The sequence below is a fragment of the Mustela nigripes genome, chromosome 10, assembly GCF_022355385.1.
Source record: "Mustela nigripes isolate SB6536 chromosome 10, MUSNIG.SB6536, whole genome shotgun sequence".
In the NCBI taxonomy this organism is placed as follows: Eukaryota; Metazoa; Chordata; class Mammalia; order Carnivora; family Mustelidae; genus Mustela; species Mustela nigripes.
In genome coordinates this window covers 20723648-20749583 of record NC_081566.1, presented here as the reverse complement: position 1 = coordinate 20749583, position 25936 = coordinate 20723648, and the positions used below count along the sequence as shown (strand labels likewise).

The following is a 25936-nucleotide window of genomic DNA, read 5'->3' as shown; positions in this document are numbered from 1 at the left end:
CCTGGCAGGGAGCCTGCTTCTCCCTCTGCCTGCTGCTTCTCCTGCTTGTACACACTCTCTCTCTCTGACAAATAAATACATAAAATCTTAAAAAAAAAAATATTAGCTTCTACTATTTAAAGAACTAGTAGAAAGAAGCAGAATCTGAAATAAGTAAAGAATCCAACATAAATATTTTGACACAGATCAAGATTGCTACACATAAGAAACTAATTTTAATTCAATATAATAGAACTTTAAAAAATTCATACATTCAGAAATATTTACTGAGCAGCTATCTGAAGCCAAACATTGTTCTATGCACTGCAATTATAACAATCAGAAATACTGACAGTCTCTCTGCCCTCTAAGGGCTTATATTGTTCTATGTAGCAGGTAACACATAAATGTCAAGAGAATAAGTTCTGTGGAGAAAAATGAAGAAGGGAGGGTAAGATGGTTGGGGTCCTGAGGTAGAAGATGGGAACTTAGCAGACATCTGAAGAAAGAGTGTGCCATGTGGATTATCTGGAGGAAGGTTCCTTAAAGAGAGAATAATAAGTATAAACGGCCTGAGACAAAACCATGCTTCAGAAATCAGAAGATCAGCAAGAAAACTGTAATAAAGTTGTGAACAAATGAAAGGAGCTTCTATCACATACGCCCACTGTTAGAAACGTTCAAGCAAAATCAAAGGACTATCTATAGAAGATTTTGCAAAGAGGACTCTTTGTCCTGCTTAAAATGGTATCTAAAATGAGCACCATTAAAGTCCCTCAACCTCTTAGAAATGCATAACTCTTTCAAAATAAATACACTCAACACTTAATACTTTACTCAACAGAGTTGTAGGTCAGTTTAATACAGTTACAATGTAGCACGTCTTCAAAACCACTTCCAAACCTTAAAAATAGCAACGCCTGGAACTCAATCAAAGATTCTGATTTGTTTGGTTTGGGATGATACTGGAGGTCCTAAAATTTTAGAACTTTCTGTGATTCCGATGTTCAGCCAAGATGAGAAACACTAAACTGGGATGGGGCTTTACTGGCATCTCTTACTTTGGAAAACAATGACCCTCACTGAGGCCTGAATATATTAGGAAATATCAGAAAGGAAACTACAATGAGGGTAAGAAAGTGGCCAGATTATGCAGGGTGCTGAAAGCCATCATTAAGGTCATTTAACCTGAAAGCGAAGAGAAGAAAGATATAAGAGGCTTCAAAGCAAAGGAGAACCATGATCTGACTTTCAATTTAACAGAATCACTCCCGCTGATGTGCTGAGAACAGACTCTTTAAGGAAAAGCATGGAAAATAAAAAGACAAATTAGGAGGCTATTTCAATACTTCAAATCAAAGATGGTGGTGCCTAGACCAATGTGGATATATTATGGAAAAAGTTAAATATATATTTATTCACAGGTTGGGATATACAATGTGAGAAAAAAGAAAAATATTAAGGGTGACTCCAAAGTTTTTGGCTAAAGCAAGTGGAATGACAGTTGCCATCAACTGAAATGAACAAGAATGAAGAGGAGTAGGGGGTAAGAATAAAAAGTTCAGTATTGGACATGTTAAATTTGAGTTAAGGAATAAGCTAATTTATACAAAAGGAACCAGGAGAATATTGTCTCCTGAAAGCCAAGTGAAGAAAACCATTCAAAGAGAAATTAAGTGTCAAATGCTGCTGAGGAAGACAGGAAAATGAGGTCTGAGAATCAGTAATTAAATTTTGCAATTTGGAGGTCAATGGAAAATTTGATAAAGTGATATGGAGGTAAGGGAGGGGAAAAAAAGCCTGAATACAGGGGATTCAAAACAGAATGGGAGAACTGGAGATAGTGAGCACGACTTTTTCAAGCAGTTTTGCTATCGAAATAAAAGAAAAGAAATGGTAATTGGAGGGGGAAGTGGGTACAACAGAGAATAGTATTGTAAACCAAAAACCCTATTAACGCCTGGAGGTATACATTATGCCTGCATGGAAAGGAAATCATGCAGAACTTTTATTTATTGTTACGTTGTATCTTTTTCAAAGTGGAGGCTGCTAAGTAAATTCAATACTTTAATAAAAGTATTCAGAAAAATGGCCACCATCACTGGCCTTCTTTCCCATGTACCTGTTCATGGCCTGTATCTTCAGTCCTTCCTCAATGCTGTGACTGAGTGCTTGCTGATTATTGTGCTTGTTGATCCTGGCTAATACTCTCTCTTGATGAGCTTCATACTCATCACGACTTGGATAAATTTTGCTGATAAGCGCATCAAAGTTTGGGTCTGGCCTTAGTGATCTTTTAGAAACTAGCTTTTTCCGACAGGTAGGACATTCTTTATTGCTAAATAAAAAGAGGGAAAAGAAAATGTAAACAATGTCAGTATCTTTGAGCTAAGGACAAAAACATCCAACTTCTGGATAGTTATCTCTACTCTAATACCTTTACTCAGTCACAGAAATTTAAAATGATTAATCTGAATTTCTTTGAAAATCTGATTGGAGAGTAAGCAAGATTTTGGGAACTTCAGGCAGTATTTGCCAACAGGCAAAAATTCTATTACTTTCCAATGATAATCATAATCATTTTAGAAATAAAAATCTATTCCTTAAAAAAAAAATCTATTCCTTGCTAATATAAATTTTCCTTGATATCCATGCCCTACAAGGAAAATTTAATCACTAACGCATATTAATTTATCGATTCTTTTATTAAAATAGCATTCATAGATACTTTTTATATAATTTAGAAGTGGAAGAACCATTGTTTCATGCTTTGTAATTTCCTCAAATACTCATGCTATAAAGCTTTTTAAACTGTATAAAACCAACTATTTCAAAACAAAGATTCTCCAATAATTTCCAATAATTCTCCGATCTAAAACTTAGATTTAGAAAAATTTCCAATTCTTAAATGAATACTTAGAGAGTATTTCTCAAAACCCATATAAGCACCATATTGGTATAATTAAATACCTAGTATAACTCATTTCAACATACCCACTTCTGAGGGCTGTGATAATGCAGTCTGCACAAAAACGATGTAAACACTCCTTTGTCGTCATGGTGTTTTTCAACATATCCAAACAAATTGGACACATTAATTCACTGTGTAGACTTCGAGGTGAAACCACAATTTCCAAGCCATCCGTTATTGCCTCCTATAGAAGAGTCACTTTAAAATTAAATGCTACCTATTTTTTTTTTTATTATGGACAAGTTCAAACATAACAAAAGAACTGAAAATGACAAAAATCAACTATGTGCCCATCACCCAGCCACCACCACTATCAACTCAGTTTTATCATAATCTTCCCCAACATACCAACCCCACCAATTATCTTATTTTAACGCTAAAAAATAACATTATAATGTGTTGAAAAGCCAAGTAACATAAAAAAAAAAAACACTGAATTTAGAATCAGATGCCTTACGTTCTAGTTCCAGCCATATTAACATGACTCTAAATAATAATTTAACACTGTCTTCTTACCTTCAAAATGAGGAAGGTAAAGCAAAATAAACTTTAATTCTTCTATCTCCAAAATTCTACCATTTTGATAACAAACTATGTATTTCATGCCATCCATTTAAATATTTTAAGATTCCAATACAAGTATTTCTAATTTACACACAGTTTAACAGGGTTTCATTTTGAAAGCACTTCTTGAACCTTAAGTCTTGATCCACAGAAGCAGTTTTATACAAAGTGGTCAGGTTCTCAGGCTAACCTACAAACTAATTTAATCCACAGTACCAGTATTAGTATTTCTAACTGTTATGTGTAAAAATGTTTCAGTGCAAAAATGCAATTGGAGTTCCAGTGTAGAATTCCAGCACATCTCCCAGCGGCAGAGAGGACTCCTGCTTTCTTCACCATTACCCACCTTTCCCACAAGGTGGCACTGAGCACAAATTATCTAGCTCTAAAGTTACCAAATCCTGGCTCCTATGGATTGGGGAAAGATGTCTAATAGGTGGCTCCTGAAGAGGAAGGTGCAGGTAGAAATAAAAGGCTTTCCCATATGTTACTTCCTATTTTCACTGGCTTGCCACACTTGTTTTTCCTCAGGGAAAGACACAGAAACTACTGTCCATTAAGATACTGTCCACGAAGGACTCAAGTAAAATATCTTTACATTTACAATAACTACCACTATTTTTGAATGTCTTATTATGTCTCAACCTCTCTATAGAAAACACTTTCAGTGTTTTTACCTAATTCAATACACACAAACTTTTGATTCAGGAATTAAAACCTCCATTTCACAAATGAGGAAATTATCAGAGTATGACAATGACTCAGCTAGTAACCAAGTCTGTCCTTTTCCTCTTTAAAACTTGCCTAGCAAAATCCCAGCCCAGGATAAACTCGACCATCCACGTTCTTGATCTATGTACCCGTGCAGGTGTCTAGCACTGTGGTAGAAAAAAGGGCGGGGGGGTCAACCAGACTGGTATCACTAAAAATTTCACAAGTCTCAAACTGGCGTTCAACACCCTCAGCAATAAGTTTCTCTTGTAACAAACTTGGTTTTTCTATGCTATTTCACACCTTTTCTTCTATCTGCAGAACTTCCTACATCTGAATATTCAAAAGTTTACCTTACCTCAAATTTCACTGCTGAGTTCTCTCATTTTCTGACCTTTTTATAAATCATTTTCTTTCTTGCTACAAAGAGAAAATATGCCTCTTCCTATCAAAAGTACCTTCCTTCCTCCCTTTTCAAGTATATCCTTTTTATTACTTTATTTGCTCTCAGGCTTCAGCAATCTCTGGACTCTCCACTAGATCAGCCTAGAGTAGTATCTGCATGGGGCTGCTGTCTAGTGAAATCTGACCGATACACCTGAAAGCCATGCGGACCACGGGGATGTCCTTGGTGCACCTCTTATCTCCCATCTTATAACAAAATTTTAAAACTTCCCAATTCCATGTTTCCCTCCAGTTTCTACTCCCATTTCTCTGCTTCTCTACAAAATGAAACTTCTCTGAAAAATTACCTACACATTTTCACTTTTTTCCCCCCTTCAACACAGCACAATCTATTCAAGTGAATTTACTCCTGCCAAGGTCATGAAGTACACACTGCCACATACAACGTGCACTTCTGTAATCCTACGTTACTCATCCTCTCAGTAGTGTTGAACACAGTAACTACACCCTCCCTCTTTAAGACGTCTCCTCTTAGATTTTGATCCTCTCTCCATCTCCTATTTTTCTTTACTTTGCCTATTCCTTCTCAGTCTCCTCCAGCCTCTTTTCCATTTTTTCCTTTATTTCTAAACGTTGAAGCTCCTCGGATGAAATTCTGGGCCCCTCTGCTTATCTCTCTCTCTAGGTGATCTTATCCTATTTTCATTGCTTAAAATGTGCTGACACCCCCCAAAATTTTTAGTACAGACCCCTAGGTTAACATTTCTGCCTGCCTAACAGGCATCTGAAAATGAGTTCAGTTTAAGCATGTTTATCTCCTTCAAACTTGCTCCTCCCCCAGTCTTTCCCATCTTTCCCTTCTTCATCTCTCTAGTGCCCCCTCCCATTGTTATTTATTATAGCACTGAGCACTTTCCCCCTTTACACTTCTCAAATGTGTACTTCTGTGGATTTATTCATTTAATGTCTCTAAATTCCATAAACTCGTGCCTCATCTATTTTATTCACTTCACCTAGTGCCTAGTGTAAGACCTGGTATAGAGTATACACTAACATTATTTGTTGAATCAATGAATGAAGTGTAAACCAAACATACACAAGACTACCTATATATAAGTTCATTATTATCATTTTGTTCTTTCAAGCTTTCATTTTCTAAAAATGTATCCCAGTTTCCGCATGTGTTATATTTCCCCCAAATTTATCTTAGTCATCATTACCTGAGGTGTTCGTTGTAATTCATATAAACTGAGTTCCCATGTTTTGCTTAATGGTTGAGTTCCGTTTGTCTGCACAGCCTGAGACATTGCTAAGAATAAAAAGGAAAGAAAAATAATTTCAGTATCCAGAAGGAAAGTAAATCTCAAAACTGATTTTTTGGAATTGTGAATCCTAAAAATAATCAAATGACACACCAGCTCCTCAAAAACTGAAAGTGCAAGAATCTTTTCATTTATAAATACGAGCTATCTGAGTGCAAGACACCATGACTGATCTCTGAATGCCTAATAGGTAGCACAAAGAAAGACCTAAAATTATTACTGAATGTCCAGAAATCAAGTCTTAATCCCAAAAAATAAGTATGCTTCTAAAATTCACGGTCCTGGGGCACCTGGGTGGCTCAGTGGGTTGAGCCGCTGCCTTCGGCTCAGGTCATGATCTCAGGGTCCTGGGATCGAGTCCCGCATCAGGCTCTCTGCTCAGCAGGGAGCCTGCTTCCTCCTCTCTCTCTCTGCCTACTTGTAATCTCTCTCTGTCAAATAAATAAATAAAATCTTTAAAAAAAATAAAATAAAATAAAATAAAATTCACGGTCCTGGAACTTAGAACTATACCAGGAAAACTTAAGACTCTCCAGTATGGTCAATTCTTGCCAGAGATAACAAAATCTACTTCATAGTACTTTAAACTCCTGATGATTCTGCCTCTACTTTCACAGCTCCACTCATGAAAAAAATCCCCTACTTGATATAATATGTCAGTTTATAATGTACAGAAAGCTCTTCCTAATGCTGAACCCAAAACTGCTACCTATTCAGCCCACAGCTGCCCTCTGGAGGCACACGGATTATGACTAATAATTTTTCTGTATGACAGTCTTTCAAATATTTGGGTACTGTTATGTATCCCACCTGATTTTTCTTTCCTTTTGGCCAAACATTCTAGTTCTGCCTATGGCCCACCATCTAATGTGATTTCAAGGTCTCCTCACCACCCTGATATTAATTCTGCCTCTCCCCTCTAGTTATAAATAAACTGAACAATGTTAAGGCCAATTTCTATGCTTGTCTTTGAATGGGATCTAGGATACATGAGAAGAAGGTGGTCTTAGAAAACTAACTCTTGGGGCACCTTGGGTGGCTCAGTCATTAAGCGTCTGCCATCAGCTCAGGTCAAGATCCTAGGATCCTGGGATCCAGCCCCACATCAGGCTCCCTGCTCAGCAGGAAGCCTGCTTCTCCCTCTCCCCCTGCTTGTGTTCAACTCTCGCTGTGTCTCTCTCTGTCAAATAAATAAATAAAATCTTAAGAAAAAGAAAAAGAACTCAATAAGCAATTAATGCAACTTTGCTTTGAGAACTAAAAGCACTTCTAAAAGCTATTCTAGCCCCCTCTAAAATTCTATATACCTTGCCTCTTCTTTTAACAAAAGCCACATTCCATATGAAATTTCTCCCTTGCCCAAGCACAAAATTTGAAATAAATATAATGAAATGTTTCAAATGAGCAAGTTGTGGGTTTTGTTTTGTTTTGTTTTTAACAATTTCAAGACTGGGGTGCCTGGGTGGCTTAGTTGGCTAAGCCTCTGCCTTCAGCTCAGGTCATTATCAGAGTTCCGGGGATTGAGGACTGCATTGGGTTCCCTGCTCAGCAGAGAGCGTGCTTCTCCCTCTGCCCCTCCTCCTGCTCATGCTCTCTCAAATAAATTTTTAAAATCCTTAAAAAAAAGAAGTTTTACAATTTCAAGGCCATCCGCTGAGTGTACCTTGAGTATTCTCAGTCGTTTTGCTTATCAGAAGTAGTGGACTCCCAAACAAGCAAAAATTCCTTGAGCCTCTGTGCTTCCTGGTAGATACATGTGCCATTATTTCTGCCATAAATCCTACCACAACATAATGAATCTCTCAGAGAACTAAAATTACTCAGGTGGAATTTCTAATAATTTCAAATCCTAATCCCATGTCCCAACCTTTAACTGTTAACCTAAGGTCCACTATAAACAGAATAGTCCTTTCTTCTTTCTCCAGAAAGCTCCCCCAGCAAATTAACGGGAACCATCAAATAAAAGCCTTCTGCTGAAGGCTCACTTCTAGAGATATCAGCTCTCCTGAACATAAACAAATTATATCTGATTTATATATCTGTATTCCTGTGACAACAAGATTCAGGAAATAATTCACAAGTTAGTTGTAGATGCAGATTTTCCTGTATTTGGAAAAACTAGGATTTATGTGGCTTTGGTAAGTTTTCCAGTCTTTCTGTTTGTGTCTATATTACAATCATATGTTTCCTGGTATCTGGAGTCTTAACTGCTATTGCATGTATGTTACCTTACCAAACAATACAGCAGGTTATCCTGAGACCCAAAAAAAAGATACAATCTTGCTGACTGTCAAAACCACAATCTCTATTGAGAACATATCAGCAGTATAGATCTCAATAATATCTAGTGGCCTCTCCTGTGACCTGGCCAAGGAGGGTCAATGGAAACTAAGATTTAAAAATTCCTTTTTTTTTGTCTCAAGATATAATTAACACACACAGAAGAAGTCTATACCTAATACATGGCCTAAAGGCCATGCTCTATCTGTGTAAAAGGAAGCTCAGATTTCTACTTTTGGCAGTCACTAAACAGAAAAACTTTCAAGAATTAGTTCCTCTTTATGTCAATATACTGTGTCATTTAAATTTAATCTAAACTCTACCCTTCCCCAAAATCACTTAAAACCTTTCTTCTACTTTCATTTGGTTAGAAGCCGCATTTCTGCTTGTCCAAGCCAAGAATGTGAAACACATATAGCTTCTGTTTTTCGTAAGAGAATGAATTCTCATTTTAATGAACAGTATTTGGGAGTTATCTATGTACAGATATTACTAATATATAGACAGAGAAAACAAGAATGGGTCACCTAGGAATAATTATAACCTGAAAGGACAGAGAGAAGACATGAAGCCAGAGAAGATGAGAAATGAGGTCAGAAAAAGTAATCTTAGAAATTCTTTGCAGCAACAGGAATGTGGTTCCTGGATGACTACTTCTGATGATCTTTGCAGAACAACAGAAAAAGATCTAGGTCTACCTGGCCCAATACCCAACTTACAACACCTCAATTATACTTGAATAAGAGATATCCAACAAACTGCCCTAACTAGGCTCTCACTTTTGTGGAGAGAATGTACAAATGAAAAGTAAGCATTAGTCTGGACAAGATAACTTGGGAGAGATAGAAAATAAATCTGATAAAAAAACTTAGTTATAGGCAGATTTTGAAAGCTTGCAGCTTCAATAACCAAAGTTGAAGAAATATCAATACGATATTCCCAATATTCTTTTAGTGACTGAAAATACCTGGCACTTTCATGCTGACTTATGTGTCTTCACATGTATGGCAGATCATGCAATCCTTCTGCAAGGGGCTCAAAGTTATCTCAGAAGCTTTTTCAAGATAGCACTCCCAAGAAGTAACTACCCAGAATGAGGAGAATATGCAAAAAGAGATGAGAAATTCTTACACGTTATACATAGCAAGATTTAATAAGTTTATCTTTTTTTCAAAGATTTGAGAGAGATTCAGAGAGCACACATGTGTTGGGGACAGGGAGCAGAGGGAGGGAGAGGGACAAGCAGACCCCACACTGAGCACAAAGCTGGCCGCGGGCAATCCCAGGACTTGGAGCTCACAACCTGAAATGAAACCAAGAGTCAGACACCCAACCAACTGGGCCACCCAGGCACCCCAAGTTTATCTTTTTTAAAACAAGAAAAAGGTTAGACTTCTGGTTTCCAGTTCCACATGTTAGTCACCACTTTGTCCTAACAAGTAAAAAACTGTAGAGTCTAGAAAATCAAAAACTCTTTTTGAGTCCATAAGCAAGGAGACAACCCAAGAAAACCACTGCCTCTAAGACAGGAAAGACAAAATACAGGGAATCTCAGCTTACCAGAGCAATTCAGGAGTGGAAACTCCAACAGGAATTAGTGTCAGGTAGGGAAGTCTGAAGTGCAATAAAAAAAAAATTGCTGGACACCTACGTGGCTCAGTGGGCTGAGCATCTAACTCTTGATTTTGGTTCAGGTCATGATATCAGAGTCGTGAAAGAAGTCCCACGTTGGGCTCCATGCACTGTGTGTGAAGTCAACTTGGGATCCTCTCTCTCTCCCTCTACCCCTCCTGCTTTTTCTCTAAGTAAATAAATAAGATCTTTAAAAAATTGCTGGAGGCTCAGGGCCAAGAAGTCTGATAGTTTAAAAACTCCAGGAGGACTCAGTCATAGGAGAACCCCCAAAATACTATGAAATTTACCTCCAGAAGCTTGACCAGAGTCCCACAGGAAATAATTGGAAAAATCCCCCTTATGCTTGCCTGAGCAGTATGTTCTTCTTAACAAGGCCTACCCTTGGGAAAAACTAGTTAATCAGAACCAAACATGCTGGGATATTATCAGAACCTAAATGACCTAGGAAAGGGCAATACCCAACTCCACCCTATTCTAGCCATCCTATCCCACCTAAGTGGGGAGGAAAATAACTGAGAACCACTACTGAAGCCCACAGTCCATACTATTAGTCTCACTAAAAGACTGAGACCTAATTATAAGACTATAGAGCCCTACCTCTCCCCTTACATCTCACTACCACATAACTAAAGGCCTATTTACAGCAGTTCCTTGTACCCAGTACATCATGTCTGGCCATCTAGAAAAAAATGACAAGGCATACTAACGGCAAAAACACAATCTGAAGACATAAAGCAAGCATCAGAAGTAGACATGGCAAAACAGTCCTGGAATTATCACACCAGGAATGTAAAGGGCTCTAATAAGTAAAGTAGAACACGTGGGCAATGTAAGCAGGGAGATAGAAATCCTGAGAAAAAAACAATAAGTAATGCTAAAGATCAAAACACTGTAACAGACATGAAGAATGCCTTTGATGGGCTTATTAGTAGCCTGGATACTGCTCAGGCAAGAGCTCTTGAGCTACAGGATGACAAGATCAATAGAATCCTCAAAAACTGAAAAGGAAAAAGAACAAAGACTGAAAAAAAAAAAAAAAAAGCCAGAACAGAATATCCAAGAACTGTGAGTTAACCTCAAAAGATGTAACTACATGTAATGGGAATATGAGGAGGAGAAAGGAACAGAAGAAATCATTAAAACAGTAATGACTGTTTCCAAAATTAATGTCAGATATCACATCATAGATCCAGGAAGCTCAGAGAACTCCCAGCAGAATAAATGCCAAAAAACACTACACCATGGCACATAATTTTCATACTACAGAAATTCAAAGATGAAGGGGAAAAAGCCTGAAAGAAGCCAGAGGAAATGGTTACACTTGCAAATAAATAAATAAATAAATAAAATTTTTAAAAATCAAAAAAAACAAAGTACAATTTATATCGCATTATAGTTGCTTACATATCTACCCTTCTAGCTGGACTGAAATACATCTTAATATCTTCTCCCATGCTAGAGAGCCTGCTTTTCAACAGAAGTTAAATAAATGACTGAGGGAAGATACTCAGAAAGGAAAAAATGAACCTTACATGATACGTAACAGTAGAGAATGACTGCTTACTAAAGCTGATCTTAACATGATTTAACCAGGTATCTTCAAATTGGGGTATGCATGTATATTCCTGACCTAGACAAAAGCTTTCCAGTATGTTATCCAGGGCTAGGACAGTTTTCCAATAATTTAATTTACAGGTTATCAATTTTCCTGAAGTCTTTCTATCCAAACAACCTAAGAATAGGCCTATGTATCTGGGTGGGTCCCTCTCCTTCCCTAATCCTTTCATAAGTTTAGAAATCGTTCATTCACTCACTCAAATACTGATTTATCTACTGTGCACCATGCACTGTACAAGGTGCTAGAAATACCAACAATAAACAGAACAAACATGCATACAACAAACTAGTAATTCTTGAGTGCCATATAAAAGATACAAAAAGGGGCTCTGGGTTACATAATCAATAGGAGAAAGGGAACTATTTAAGGCAGGGAAATCAAGGGACACCTGAGTGCCTCAGTTAACCCTCGGCCTTTGGCTCAGGTCATGATCCCAGAGTCCTGGAATCAAGCCCCACATCTCCCCACATCAGACTCCCTGCTCACTGGGGAGCCTGCTACTCCTCTCCTCCCCACTCGTGTGCTCTCTCTCGCTATCTCTCTCTTTCAAATAAATAAATAAAAATCTTATTTAAAAAAAAAAAAAAAAAAGCTTTTGCACAGCAAAAGAAAACAGTCAACAAAACCAAAAGACAATCAACAGGATGGGAGAAGATATTTGCAAATGTCTTACCAGATAAAGGGCTAGTATTCAAAATCTATTAAGAACTTACCAAACTCAATACCCAAAGCACAAACAATCCAATCAAGAAATTGGCAGAGAGGGGTGCCTGGGTGGCTCAGTGGGTTAAAGCCTCTGCCTTCAGCTCAGGTCATGATCCCAGGATCATGCAATCCAGCCCCACATCAGGCTCTCTGCTCAGCAGGGAGCCTGCTTCCCTTCCTCTCGCTCTTCCTGCCTCTCTGTCTACTTGTGATCTCTGTCAAATAAATTCAAAAAATCTTTAAAAAAAAAAGAGGGACGCTTGGGTGGCTCAGCGGGTTAAGCAGCTGCTTTCGGCTCAGGTCATGATCCCAGCGCCAGGCTCGCTCTCAGTCTCTCTCTCTCTGACAAATAAATAAATAAAACCTTAAAAAAAAAAAAAAGAAGAAGAAGAAATGGGCAGAGGACATGAACAGACATTTCTCCAAAGATACAGAGATGGCCAAAAGACACATGAAAAAATGCTCAACATCACTTGGCATCAGGGAAATAAATACAAATCAAAACCACAATGCACTACCACCTCTACACCAGGGAGAATGGCTAAAATTAGCAAGTCAGGAAATAGATGCGGGCAAGGATAGAGAAAATGGAACCCTCCTACACTACTGGTGGGAATGCAAGCTGGTGTAGCCACTCTGATAAACAGTATGGCGCTTCCTCAAAAAGTTAAAAATAGAGCTACCCTATGACCCAACAAATGCACTACTAGGTATCTACCCCAAAGATACAAATGTAGTGAAGTGTATAAACATTGTACCCCAATGTTTACAGCAGCAATGTCCACGATAGCCAAAATATGGAAAGAGCCTAGATATGAATAGATAAAGATGGGGGGGTGCGCGCGCGCGTGCAATGGACTACTACTCAGCCACCAAAAAATGAAGTCTTGCCATTTGCAATGACATGGATGGAACCAGAGGGTATTATGCTAAGCAAAATAAGGCAATCAGAGAAAGACAATTATCACATGATCTCACTATATGTGGAATTTAAGAAACAAAACAGAGGATCACAGGAGAAGAGAGGAAAAAAATAAAACAAAATGAAATCAGAAGAGGAAGACAAATCATAAGAGACTCTTAATCGTAAGAAACAAACTGAGGGCTGAGAGGGCATGGTTGGGAGGGATGGGGCAACTGGCTGATGGACATTAAGGAGGGCATGTGATGTAATGAGCACTGGGTGTTACATAAGACTGACCTCTACCTCTGAAACTAATAATACATGTTAATTTCAATTTTTTTTTTTTTAAGGATTTTATTTATTTATTTGTCAGAGAGCAAGCGAGAGCGAGCGAGAGCGAGCACAGGCAGACAGAATGGCAGGCAGAGTCAGAGGGAGAAGCAGGCTCCCTGCGGAGCAAGGAGCCCGATGTGGGACTCGATCCCAGGACGCTGGGATCATGACCTGAGCTGAAGGCAGCTGCTTAACCAACTGAGCCACCCAGGCGTCCCAATTTCAATTTTTTTTTAAAAATGAGAAAAAATATGATTTACTCCCCAAAAAAGTATTAATAGTAGACAGACACATTAGCCCAGAACTTCAAAACATATATACACATACTTATACATATATATGTATATACACATATATATACATATTTTTTAACATACACAGGTACTTTAAACTCTGAAATAATCTCATTTATCTTTTTAAAAAATTCAATAAAATTAATGGTTATGAATCAAAAAACTGTATCTGACAAATAGATGCCAATGAAAGAAAATATACCAAAAGAACTGTCTCTGCTCTTTAGCCAAATCAAAAATAACACTGTACTGTATTGGCTGAATCTTCACCTCTCAAAGGAGCCTGAATCTGTCAAAAGTTCTGACCTTGTGATGCTTCTCTCAGGAAATCTATCCAACAAAAATTCTCATACAGGTGTACAATAAACATATATACAAAAATGGTGATCACAGCATTGTTTGTGACAGCAAAAAAATCGTGGAAGTCTGTATGTGTCTGTCAATAGGAATATGGCTAAATGGGATACAGACGAAGCTATATAGCTATACATGCTGACACAGAATTCAACATACATATACAATATGCATTAACTTTTTAAAAAGCATGTTGCAAGGCACCTGGGTGGCTGAGCCTTCGGCTCAGGTCATCATCTCAGGGTCCTGGGATCAGGCCCTGCATCGGGCTCTCTGCTCAGCGGGGAGCCTGCTTCCCTTCCTCCCTCTCTGCCTGCCTCTGCCTACTTGTGATCTCTCTCTCTGTAAAATAAAAAAATAAAATCTTAAAAAAAAAAAGCACGTTGCAGGGCGAAATCCATGTAACATGACCCTATTTTAGCAATACCAGAAAAAAAAAAAAAATCCAAACACCTAAATGTACATTTGTGATTTTGAGTTCTGTTCACTCTGTTTCATCCATATTTGCCATCCTTCTATCTATCTTGCCAAGCTCATTCTCATTTTAGAATTTTTTTACTGGTGCATCATTTCCATCTGGACTGAATGCTTTGGTCCTACCCCTCCCCCTAAGATTTTGCCATCGTTACCTCCTTCATGTGTTCTAACAAAATTCTATCTTTGCCATTTGCTCATGTCTCCTCTCTTTTTCATCACAGCACTTTTATAGTCTCTAAGCCCCTTGAATGCAGAATATTTATCTTATTCACCACAATATCCCCAAAACCCTGCACTGTGCTTGGCATACAGGAATTAATAAATATTTGCTGTAGAACTCAGCAGTGATCACTCAATAAAGGAGCTAAAATTAGACAACCTTAACATTTCATATTTTCATAACCAAACACACATACTTCAAAATAACATGGTAAAAAAGACAAAGGGAAAATCTATCAGTTGGTCTATTTTCTATATAGAGAGAAAGTATCTTTATATATCTACATAGTTAGAGCTACCAGAGCATACAAATCTGTCCTACAAAAGAGAAGTCTTGAAAAATTAAAGATAACTGAATAGATAAGAGATTTACCTCTTTAGAAGTATATGTTTATACTTCAGGGGGTATAAGACTATGGAGACATTCACGGATTGTAAATTCTAACACCTGTCTGATCTCCCTACCCCTCCCCACATTCATTTACATTCCAAAGTGTAAGAAACAGGATCTTCCCTTCAGTAACCACTGAGAATTTGTTCATATTGAAAGCAAAGGTCTCCCTCCCTCTTTCAGAAGAGAGCAAACATCTATACAACCTCCCAGACTCATGTTCTTCAGATTCCTTACCTACCAAATGAACATCCGGGTTTCACTGCATCACTGAGAGGGGAGAACTGGGGCAACGGGGTTATTACTTTAATAATTAATCCATCCCTGCCTGAGAAATTTTGTGTTTACTTTCAGGAAAACAAGAATACAGCTTTTAAAAATTTATCATTCTATTATAAATTTGGCTCCTAAAACTTAACACTGTAATTCAAGCTTTAAGAAAAATAATTTTTTTAGGGGCACCTGGATGGTTCAGTCATTAAGCATCTGCCTTTGGCTCAGGTCATGATCCCAGGGTCCTGGGATTGAGCCCCACATCAGGCCTCTGATTGGCGGGAAGACTGCTTCTCCCTCTCCCACTACCTCTGCTTGTGTTCCCTCTCCCACTGTGTCTCTGTCAAATAAATAAGCAAAATCTTAAAAAAAAAAAAAAAAAAAGACAATTTAAAAAAAATAAATTTTCAGGACAAGAATACATGAAGTCCCCAGCTTGGAAACTAAAATTTCCATCCTAAGCTTTTCCATTAAAAACATACTATAGAGGTGCCTGGGTTGACTCAGGTGGTTAAGCAGCCAATACTCAAATTTGGCCCAGGTCATGATCATTGGCCTCTGAGATCAGCAGGGACTCTGCTTCTCTCCCTCTACTTCTGCCCCCTCCCTGCTTGCATGATCGCTCACTCTCCCCTCCTCTCCAAAATAATTAAAATAAAATCTTAAAAAAAAAAAAAAAACTATACTTAGGGGCGCCTGGGTGGCATAGTTAAGTGTCGGACTCTTGGTTTCAGCTCAGGTCACTGGGTGTGGAACCTGCTTGGGATCCTCCCTCTCCCCCCCCCCCCGCCACCCCCCACCCCCCGCCCCCGTCCCATCCTCTCTGTCCCACCAGCAAGCATATCCTCTTCTCCCTATAATAAATAAATCTTTAAACAACAACAAATAAAGACATGCACACTATCCTGTAAACTTTTTTTTTAAGATTTTTTTTTAATTTATTCATTTGAGAGACAGAGACGGAGAGAGCACAAGCATGGGGAGAGGCAGAAGCAGACTTCCTGCTGAGCTGGGAGCTGGATGTGGCACTGGATCCCAGAACCTGGAGATCATGTCCGAAGCCCAAGGCAGACACTTAACTGACTAAGCCACCAAGGCACCCTAAAAACATACTATACTTAAGTAATAAATTTAATGAAGTGTATGAACTACTGAAAAATTTGCACACTAGGTTCAATCACATGATGGATTAGTCTTCTGAAGACTAGTCTAAGAACCTAACCACTAATCACAACACTGTTCCTACATACGTATTCTTTTAACAGTGCCTGGCAAATAGAGGCTTCCTAAAGTGCCATTTTTTTTTTAAGATTTTATTTATTTATTTATTTGACAGATAGAGATCACAAGTAGGCAGAGAGAGAGAGAGAGAGAGAGAGAGAGGAGGAAGCAGGCTCCCCGCTGAGCAGAGAGCCAGACATTGGGCTAAATCCCAGGACCCGGGGAACATAACCTGAGCTGAAGGCAGAGGCTTTAACCCACTGAGCCACCCAGATGCCCTGCCATTTTTTTTTAAATCCCACCCCTAATCTACAATCCTTTAACTGGTCAAGGGGAATTTAAAAAATCATGGTCAAGTCTATTAGAGATTACATGTGGTAAAGAACAGGTTTCTGAAAAACTGAAAACAATAATAATAATAAAACATTCAATTCTTCGAGACCCCCCCCCAAGACCCTCAACTCCCTTGAATAAGCCATACATTTGCTCCTGAGACTATTCTCTAGCTCCCCTAGAAGGAAAAATGGACAGACTAAATCATAAATTCCTCAACAATAAGGACAGAGAACTCTGTATTTTAGGTATGTCTTTATTTTATGGTACAACAAACAAAACACCCAGAAAGTACAGTAAATGATTTCTGAAACTGAATCAGCTTGCATATGCATCATAATACTGGCTGCTACTGGTTATGGACCTATATTCAAATTTTTCAAGGTCTTTTTTTTTTTTTAATCTGCAAAGTGACAGAAATGTTCAGGGTCATTGGCAAAGTTGAATGAGGTGTTCATATAAAGTGCCTGGCATATTTCATGAATAATGGCCATAAAACGGAGAGGGCATCATTTCCTTGATTTATTTCAATAAATAAGAATTCTTATTTCTCAGCCCCCGGCCACCCAAAATATAAAAGACCAGGAAGAAAAACTACTTAGCCACTCCCTAATGTACTAAAAATATTACATTAATCACTTTTTTAAAAAATTAAATTACTTTAGAAAAAAACATGAAAATGTTTGGTTATGTGCTTCATGTGATTAAAAAAAAAAAAATCAAACAGCAGGCCAATTAATCCAAGACTACTCTTTAAGGCCTTTTCAGTAACAAAAAATTGCCAGAGATTTGTCAGTTGCCTACTGCTAGTAAACTGTATGGGCTGAATATTAAGTGTAGCTCCTGGAAGTTTAAAAGAAAAAGAGAAATACTAAATAGAAACATTGCTGGCCCAGACTTTATTAGAAACTTGTAGAATCTTTTAAAAAATGACATAAAGTAACATAAAGAAGCTCATCCTGAACCACAGTTTTGCAGAACATTCAAAGACATTCAAATGTCTCTTGGATTATCCCTCCCTCTTCGAACACAATCTTTGAGGGACTAAGATAATATAGGACAGGTACATCTGAGTCTGAACATTAAGTGTATAAGACGAGGGGTGCCTGGGTGGCTCTGTCAGTTAACTGTCTGCCTTTCAGCTCAGGTCATGATCTTGGGGTCCTGGGATGATTCCTGCATCAGGCTCCCTGTTCAGTGTGAAGTCTGCTTGTCTCCCTCTCTCTGCCCCCGCCCCATGCTCTCGCACTCTCTCTCTAATAATAATCTTTTTAAAAAAGAAAAAAAAAAATCTTACATGGCCTTTATTTATCGTCTGGTCAGAGTCCCAATACATCAAAGTCTTAACTGAGACCCTAGTACGTGCTGGGTCACAGTGAACTTGTAACATAATTCTCAGTAAAAGCTTCACGTGTAAATTTTCTGTAATATATTGAAAGAAAAATTCGTATTAAATAGAATCTGTGCAGCCAAAAAGGCAGGCCATGTGCTGTAAAATTTTAGGAGTCTAAACTGTATTCTTACCAAAATATAGCTATAACAAAGCAACCACAAGGGAGCTTCCAGACCGGATAATACACTTTACCCAAAAAAGGAGGCTTTAAATATAAATTATTTTGAGCTAAAACTTCAAAGTTCTGTGTCAAAGAATGTTCACCAGTGGCTTTAATCATAAAAACTGCCTGGTGTACAGAATATTTTAAATAGAATTAAAGACTAATATGAGTAAGTTATAAATGACAGCTCCCCCACCAAAGGAGAAAGAGTTTACGTAAATGGAGTTCTTTAGAAAGGTCCATTTGCACTTTGAAAAATGACTGCTGTATCAATTTCCTACATCTCTAACAAATTACCATACTCTCTTACTTCTGGAGGCCCAAAGTCCTAAATCAGTACCACTGGGCCAAAATTAAGGTACTGGCAGGGCTCTGCTTCTTCGAGAGGTTTTATTGGAAATTCTGTTGTTTCTTCCAGCTGGCATTCCTTCCCTTGTGGCCACATTGCCTCCTCTTCTGTATAAGTAATCTCCCTCTGCCTCACTCAAAAGATACAGAATGACATTTAGAGCCCACCCAGATAATCTGGGATAATCTCTTCATAACAAAACTTTTAATTTAATAACATTTGCAAAGACTTCCTCACACACACAATCCAGCCCCAAACAAAGTAACATTACAGATTTCAAGGATTAGAATGTGGACATTTCAGAAGAGCCCATTTTTCAGCCTACCAAACTTGCCAAAGCAAGCTTAAATGTATAACCAATTCCTTGCAGCCAACACTTATGTCTTTGTCCTGCACATGATTTGTTTCCTTTGTTTTTCAAATTGTAAAATATATATCAAAAAATACAATAACTTTAGATTATCCCATCTTCCCATGAAGCATTTTTCCTCATTTGAGATTTGCTTCCCTAAGCACTATGAAACAAACAAAACTAAGAAACTCTTTATTTTTAAACAAGAAATATATCTTCTTCTTTCATGGTTATTGTCCTTTCTTGAACATAAAGTAAATACACATCATTTCAAATTAGATCTCTCAAGCTTTAGCATTTTTCTTTTCCTCTTTATACAACATGTGAATGAGCAAACTATTTGTTACTTAATTAAAACACTGCTTGCTTACAGGATACAGGTGTTCAATTTTAGAAACTGTATTCAAGGCTAGGCAAACCAGGGAGCAATAATAAATTCTGACTAAGCAATCCAACTGCCATCATAACATTGCCTGCAGTAAGTATCACCTCATAAAAACCACTTGCAGCAGTTTAATCTAAAACTACAGCTGTAAAACAGACATTAATTTTTGTAAGCTTCTAGAGTAAAGACACAAAGGCAGTATTCTTTATTGAAAAAGATACCACTGTACTAAACATCTGGAATACTCATCAAAATTACTTTGGTAACCTAACAGCATCTTCATTTAAAAAGGTAACATAGGGGCGCCTGTGTCGCTCAGTGGGTTAAGCCTCTGCCTTCTAAGTCATGATCCTGGGACCAAGCCTGGCATCGGGCTCTGCTCAGCAGGGAGCCTGCTTCCCCCCTCTCTCTCTGTCTGCCTCTCTGGCTACTTGTAATCTCTCTCTGTCAAATAAATAAATAAAATCTTTTTTTAAAAAATAAATAAATAAGTGAAAAATAAAAAGGCAATATAATCAATTCCTAATTGGATTATATTTTTTACATATCGCAGAGCAGAGCAGGAAACTTTCAAAGATGACTTACCAAATCTTCATTATCCAATCTTAAGTTTTTTCAAGCACTGGTAACAAGGTTTTCTAGTCCTATATAACAGAGTTATTGTTACAGGGAAAATAATTGTTTAAAGAATTTTTAAAGCACCAATTAAAATTCAGATCTAGATAATTAGTGTGATCTGTGCCCTCCTACCATACTTATCACCCATCACTATCTCATCTCCTCTAACACTACTTCATTTTCCTGAACCTCCACCGCCCCCCAACAAATTTCTTAATGACCCAATTCAGTCTCTCCTACCAAGGTCTAATATTAGTCAACACCAGTTGAAGCAGCAGCAGCCATCTTGTTTTCCTTCTGCTCCCTCTGCCTATCCATATTAGAAGCTAGCTAACAGACCCATAAAGAAAAACAGCTGAGTTCAGCAACTTAGGAAACATTTACTGAGAACTACCATGTGATAGGAAAAGAGACCCTCCAAGTGCTCATTGACTAGTGGGTCCTGAACATGCTTTCAATACCATTTGGTAAATGCTACAAGAGTACCAAAAACCAAAACAAAACAGACAACAATAGTCAAATGGAAAACCAGAAAGGTTTCCCAGAGAAAGAGATTCTTCCTTGAAAGAGACTTGGGGCACCTGGGTGGCTCAGTGGGTTAAGCCGCTGCCTTCGGCTCAGGTCATGATCTCAAGGTCCTGGGATCGAGTCCCGTGTTGGGCTGCCTGCTCAGCAGGGAGCCTGCTTCCTCCTCTCTCTCTGCCTGCCTCTCTGCCTACTTGTGATCTCTCTCTGTCAAATAAATAAATAAAATCTTTAAAAAAAAAAAAAAAAGAAAGAAAGAAGAGACTTTTTAAGGTCAAGTGGAAGTTAACCAAATGAGGAAAGAGAAGCAGTCCAGAAGGCTCATCATAATACGCAAAGGCACAATCAGTATGGTGTGCTGGGGAACTCTAACCAGATCACTATTAAATGAGTGAAAAGGGAGAGGTAGGGAGTGAAGCTGAAGAATTAAATTGTGGATGAGATCAGGGAAGTCTAAAAGCCATGCAAAGGTCTCAGGAAAAATCTACAATTCAATGACAAGGTGAGATTTGCTTCGGAGACAGACCAACTCTGGTAACAGTGGAGGATGGACTTGCAGGAGGCAAGAATACCAATTAAACGGCTTGTGCAATATTTCAAATAAGAAATGAATACGGGGCGCCTGAGTGGCTCAGTGGGTTAAAGCCTCTGCCTTCGGCTCAGGTCATGATCTCAGGGTCCTGGGATCAAACCCCACATCGGACATCGGGCTTTCTGCTCAGCGGGGAGCCTGCTTCCCCTCTCTCTCTGCCTGCCTCTCTGCCTACTTGTGCTCTCTGTCTGTCTAATAAATGAATAAAAATTAAAAAAAAAAGAAATGAATACAATGAGTCTGTTAATACTAAGGGTGAATTAGGGGCAGCAGAGCTGCAAAATACGTAGGCAAAACACTTGGGGTATAGGAAAAGAGAAAGAAAAGAGAAGAAATCCATAAACTCCCAAAGTTGTGGCTGTTAAGATTTTGATACTAAAAAAAAAGTGAGAAATCAAAAAGGAAATGGTATTTTTGCCACTTCTATTCAACATATTATACTGAAAGTCTACCCACATCAATTAGGCATCCACACTAGAAAAGAAAAAGTATCTGTTTACATATGATATGATTTTATTGATAGTGAGCCCTACAGACTCCACAAAAAAAGTTAAAAACTAAACTGATTAAATGAATTGAGCAAAATTGCAGGGGGGGGGTCAACATACAAAAAACAATTGCATTTCTATATACTAACAATAAACAGTCTAAAAAGGACATCAAGAAAAAAATTCCATTTGCAAAAGTATCAAAAAGAATACTAGGGATAAACTTAACTAAAGCAAAGATTTGTACACCGAAAATTATAAAACACTGTTGAAAGACATTAAGTAAATATAAAGATATCCCATCTATTTTCATGGATCAGAAGACTTAATATTGTTAAGATGACAATAATACCCAAAGCAATCTACAGATTCAACACAATTCCTATCAAAATCCTGATGGCTTTTGCAGAAATCGAAAAACCCATCCTAATATTCGTATAGAAAATCAAGGAGGGGCGCCTGGGTGGCTCAGTGGGTTAAGCATCTGCCTTCGGCTCAGGTCCTGATTGATCTCCACATCCTGGGATTCAGCCCCGAGTCAGGCTCCCTGCCAGCAAGGAGTCTGCTTATCTCTCTTTCTCCCTCTCTCAAATAAATAAATAAAATCCTTAAAAAAAAAAAAAAAAAGAATCTCAAGGAACCCCAAACAACCAAAATAACCCTAAAAGCGAACCCCAAACAACCAAAATAACCCCAAAAGCGAACAAGTTCAATGACTCAATACTTCCTGATTTCAAAACATACTACAAAGCTACAGGAATCAAACTAACTGGCTATTGACACAAAGACAGACATATAGACCGATCAAAGGAGTAGAATACAAAGCCCAGAAGTAAATCCTCACATACATGGGAAGTTATTTTGACACAAATGCCAAGACCATTCAACAGGGAAAGGTCAGTTTTTTCAACATAAAGTACTGGGAAAACTGGATATGCCCATAGGCAAAAGAACAAGGCTCGACCATAACCTTCTATCATTTATAAAAATTAAAACAAATCGGGGCGCCTAGGTGGCTCAGTGGGTTAAAGCCTCTGCCTTCATTCAGCCCAGGTCATGATTCCAGGGTTCTGGGATAGAGCCCCACAGCCCACTTCCCTTCCTCTCTTTCTGCCTGCCTCTCTGCCTGCTTGTGATCTCTGTCTGTCAAATAAATAAGTAAAATCTTTTAAAAAATTAAAATCTTTTAAAAAAATAAAAAATAAAATCTTTTTAAAAATCTTTAAATAAAAAATAAAACAGATCAAAGATCTAAAGGTTAAGAACTAAGACTATAAAACTCTTAGAAGAAAACATGAAGACACTGAATTTAACAATGGTTTTTTTTTTTTGATAGGACACCAACAGCACAGGTGATAAAAGAAAAAAGTGATGAACAGGACTTTATTAAAATTAAAACTTCTTAGGGGTACCTGACTGGCTCAGTCAGTAGAGCAGGCAATTCATGATCTGAGGTTGTGAGTTCAAGCCCCAAGTTGGTGATAGAGCTTACTTTAAAAAAAAAAAAAAAAAAATCAAAACCTTTAGTGTATCAAAGGACACTATCAAGATGGAAAAGGCAGTTCACAAAATGGGAGAAAAATTCACAAATCATGTATTTGATAAATGATTAATATCCAGAATATATGAAGAATTACTACAACAACAAAAGCAACTCAATTAAAACAATGGGGAAAAGACCTGAATAGACACATTTCTCCAGAGAAGATAAACAGATGGCCAACAAGTACATGAAGAAATGTTCAATACCACTAATCATTAGAAAGATGCAAATCAAAACAACAAAATATCACACTTTATACCCATTAGGATGGCTACATAACTAGTATTAAAAAAAAAAAAAAAAAAAAACAGAAAACTGCAAGTATTTATGAAGATGTGGCAAAAGTCAAACCCTAGTGTGCTGCTTTTGGAACTATAAAATGATATAGCCAGTTTTGAAAAAAGTATGGCAAGTCCCTCAAAAAATGAAACACAGAATTACCATACGATCCAGCAATTCCAATTCTAGGTATATATACCTGAGAGACAAAAATCAAAGTATGAAATCTTGCCAGGGCTGAAATAAAGCACCTACTTCACAGACTCCTGTGAAGAACATATGATAGCTATTACTGTTGTAATAAAAATGAGACAACACAGCCTACCCTATTCAACCCACATTTCTAGCAACAAAGACAAAAACTGCATATTGCTCCTGAGGAGTAATAAACATTAATCATAACTGACTATGTAGAAACTAATTTACACTGTGGGATAAAATATGATATCAATTTAAGATAAACTAAAATATTGCATTTATAAACTTTTAGTGCCCTTCTCACGTCTCCAACTGCGGTACACTGAATGGGCCCCCCCAAAGTGTCCACATATTAATGCCCAGCATTTGTGACTATGTCACCTTACGTGACAGAAAGGACTGTGCCAGTGTGATTAAATTAAGAATTTTTGAGATGAGGAGATTATCCTAGATTATGTGAGTTTGGGCCAAAATAATCAGAAGAGTCCTTATAAGAGAGAAGGCGACTGTGATGAAGGAAACAAGGATAATAGTCAAAGAGTGAACATCTAAGATGCTATGCTTCTGGTACGCAGAGCAAGGACCCATGAGCAGCCTCGTCAGCAGCCTCTAGAAGCCAGAAAAGGAAAAGGTATGAATTCTCCCCTAGAGCTTCCAGAAAAAATGCAGACCTGCCAACATCTTGATTTTAACCCCTTATGACCCATTTTGGACTTCTGACTGTCAGAACTGTAAGCAACAGGAACCTAATATACCAGCTGAACCCAGATTATCATGAGAAAGTCAATGGCAGAGTGAAAGAAATTGAAAAAAATACATACAACAGTTTACATGCCCAGTGGAGTACTGGCTTCTGCCAAAAGAAAATTCAACACATCCACAGGAAAAATGGTCTTCCTCGAGAGTAAGTAGTTTTCATATCTGGCTGTGTACAGGTGTCACCTGGAGAACGTTTAAACAATTCAGATCATAAGGTCCCATTTCAGATCAATTCGGTCATTACATCTGGGGCTCCTGATATCGTCAGAGAATCAGTCAGGTGGTTTTTATGTACAGCCAGGGTTGAAAACTTGCTATTCTAGCTAAAGATTAGTTTAGTTTTGTTTTTTTAAAGATTTTTATTTATTTATTTGACAGAGATCACAAGTAGGCAGAGAAGCAGGCAGAGAGAGGAGGAAGCAGGATCCCCGATTGAGCAGAAAGCCCGATGTGGGGTTCGATCCCAAGACTCTGAGATCATGACCTGAGCCGAAGGCAGAGGCTTTAACCCACTGAGCCACCCAGGCACCTCTAAAGATTAGTTTTTAGCAACCTAAGGAAACCTATGGCATTTCCAAATACTACTAGAAGTTCCTGAAACTGTCCCCAATAAAGATGTGGTTCACTGTTCATTGGTTTCATGTATGTTTTGCTAACTTTTTTTTTTTTAAGATTTTATTTATTTATTTGACAGACAGAGATCACAAGTAGGCAGAGAAGCAGGCAGAGAGAGAGGAAGAAGCAGGCTCCCTGCTAAGCAGAGAGCCTGCTGCAGGGCTCGATCCAAGGACCCTGGGATCATGACCTGAGCCGAAGGCAGAGGCTTGAACCCACTGAGCCACCCAGGCACCCCCCGCTAACTTATCTTTGGCAATAAGTTACCCTAAGTAAGAAGTTGCACAAATTCCTAAAGGAAAAACTACTGGATCAAAAGCAAGCAAAATTTTTTTATTCTGACAAATACTTCTAAATTCCTATGCCAATTTACCCTTCTACCAATTAAGGATTAGCAACATTTTTTTTTTAAACCTGCCCAATCTAATAGGTAGGAAACAACATTTCACTGATGTTTTAATCTGCAAGGCTTCAATCATGAGTGATCAAGTGTATTTTATTGTCACTGCTTTACTGACCTTTTTTTTTTTGCCTGTCAATTACTACATGTCCATTTCTATTAGTTTTTTAAAAGCTGATCTGAAGATGCATGAACAAAATCCACCAACTGTACATTTTGGAAAATAAAACTTTATTAAATCAACAAAAAAGCTGATTTGCAGGGTGCCTGGGTAGCTCAATCAGTTAAG

At 38.0% G+C, this 25936-nt stretch overlaps 1 protein-coding gene across 3 annotated transcripts in view; it reads right to left on the bottom strand.

Annotated features, from left to right (window-relative positions):
• The window catches only part of RNF2 (ring finger protein 2), a 45656-nt gene that overhangs the window by 5739 nt on the left and 13981 nt on the right, over positions 1-25936 (bottom strand). The window contains exons 1-4 of one of the 3 annotated variants that reach the window (XM_059412777.1): positions 20216-20234; positions 5851-5939; positions 2974-3134; positions 2102-2317 (exon numbers count right to left, since the gene is read on the bottom strand). In XM_059412777.1, coding sequence (XP_059268760.1) covers positions 2102-2317; positions 2974-3134; positions 5851-5937 — 464 coding nt within the window. In that variant the 5' untranslated portion in view covers positions 5938-5939; positions 20216-20234. Of the gene's footprint in view, positions 1-2101; positions 2318-2973; positions 3135-5850; positions 5940-18285; positions 18411-20215; positions 20235-25936 lie in introns of those variants that run through there. The other 2 variants (XM_059412776.1, XM_059412775.1) reach the window with 2 other exon arrangements.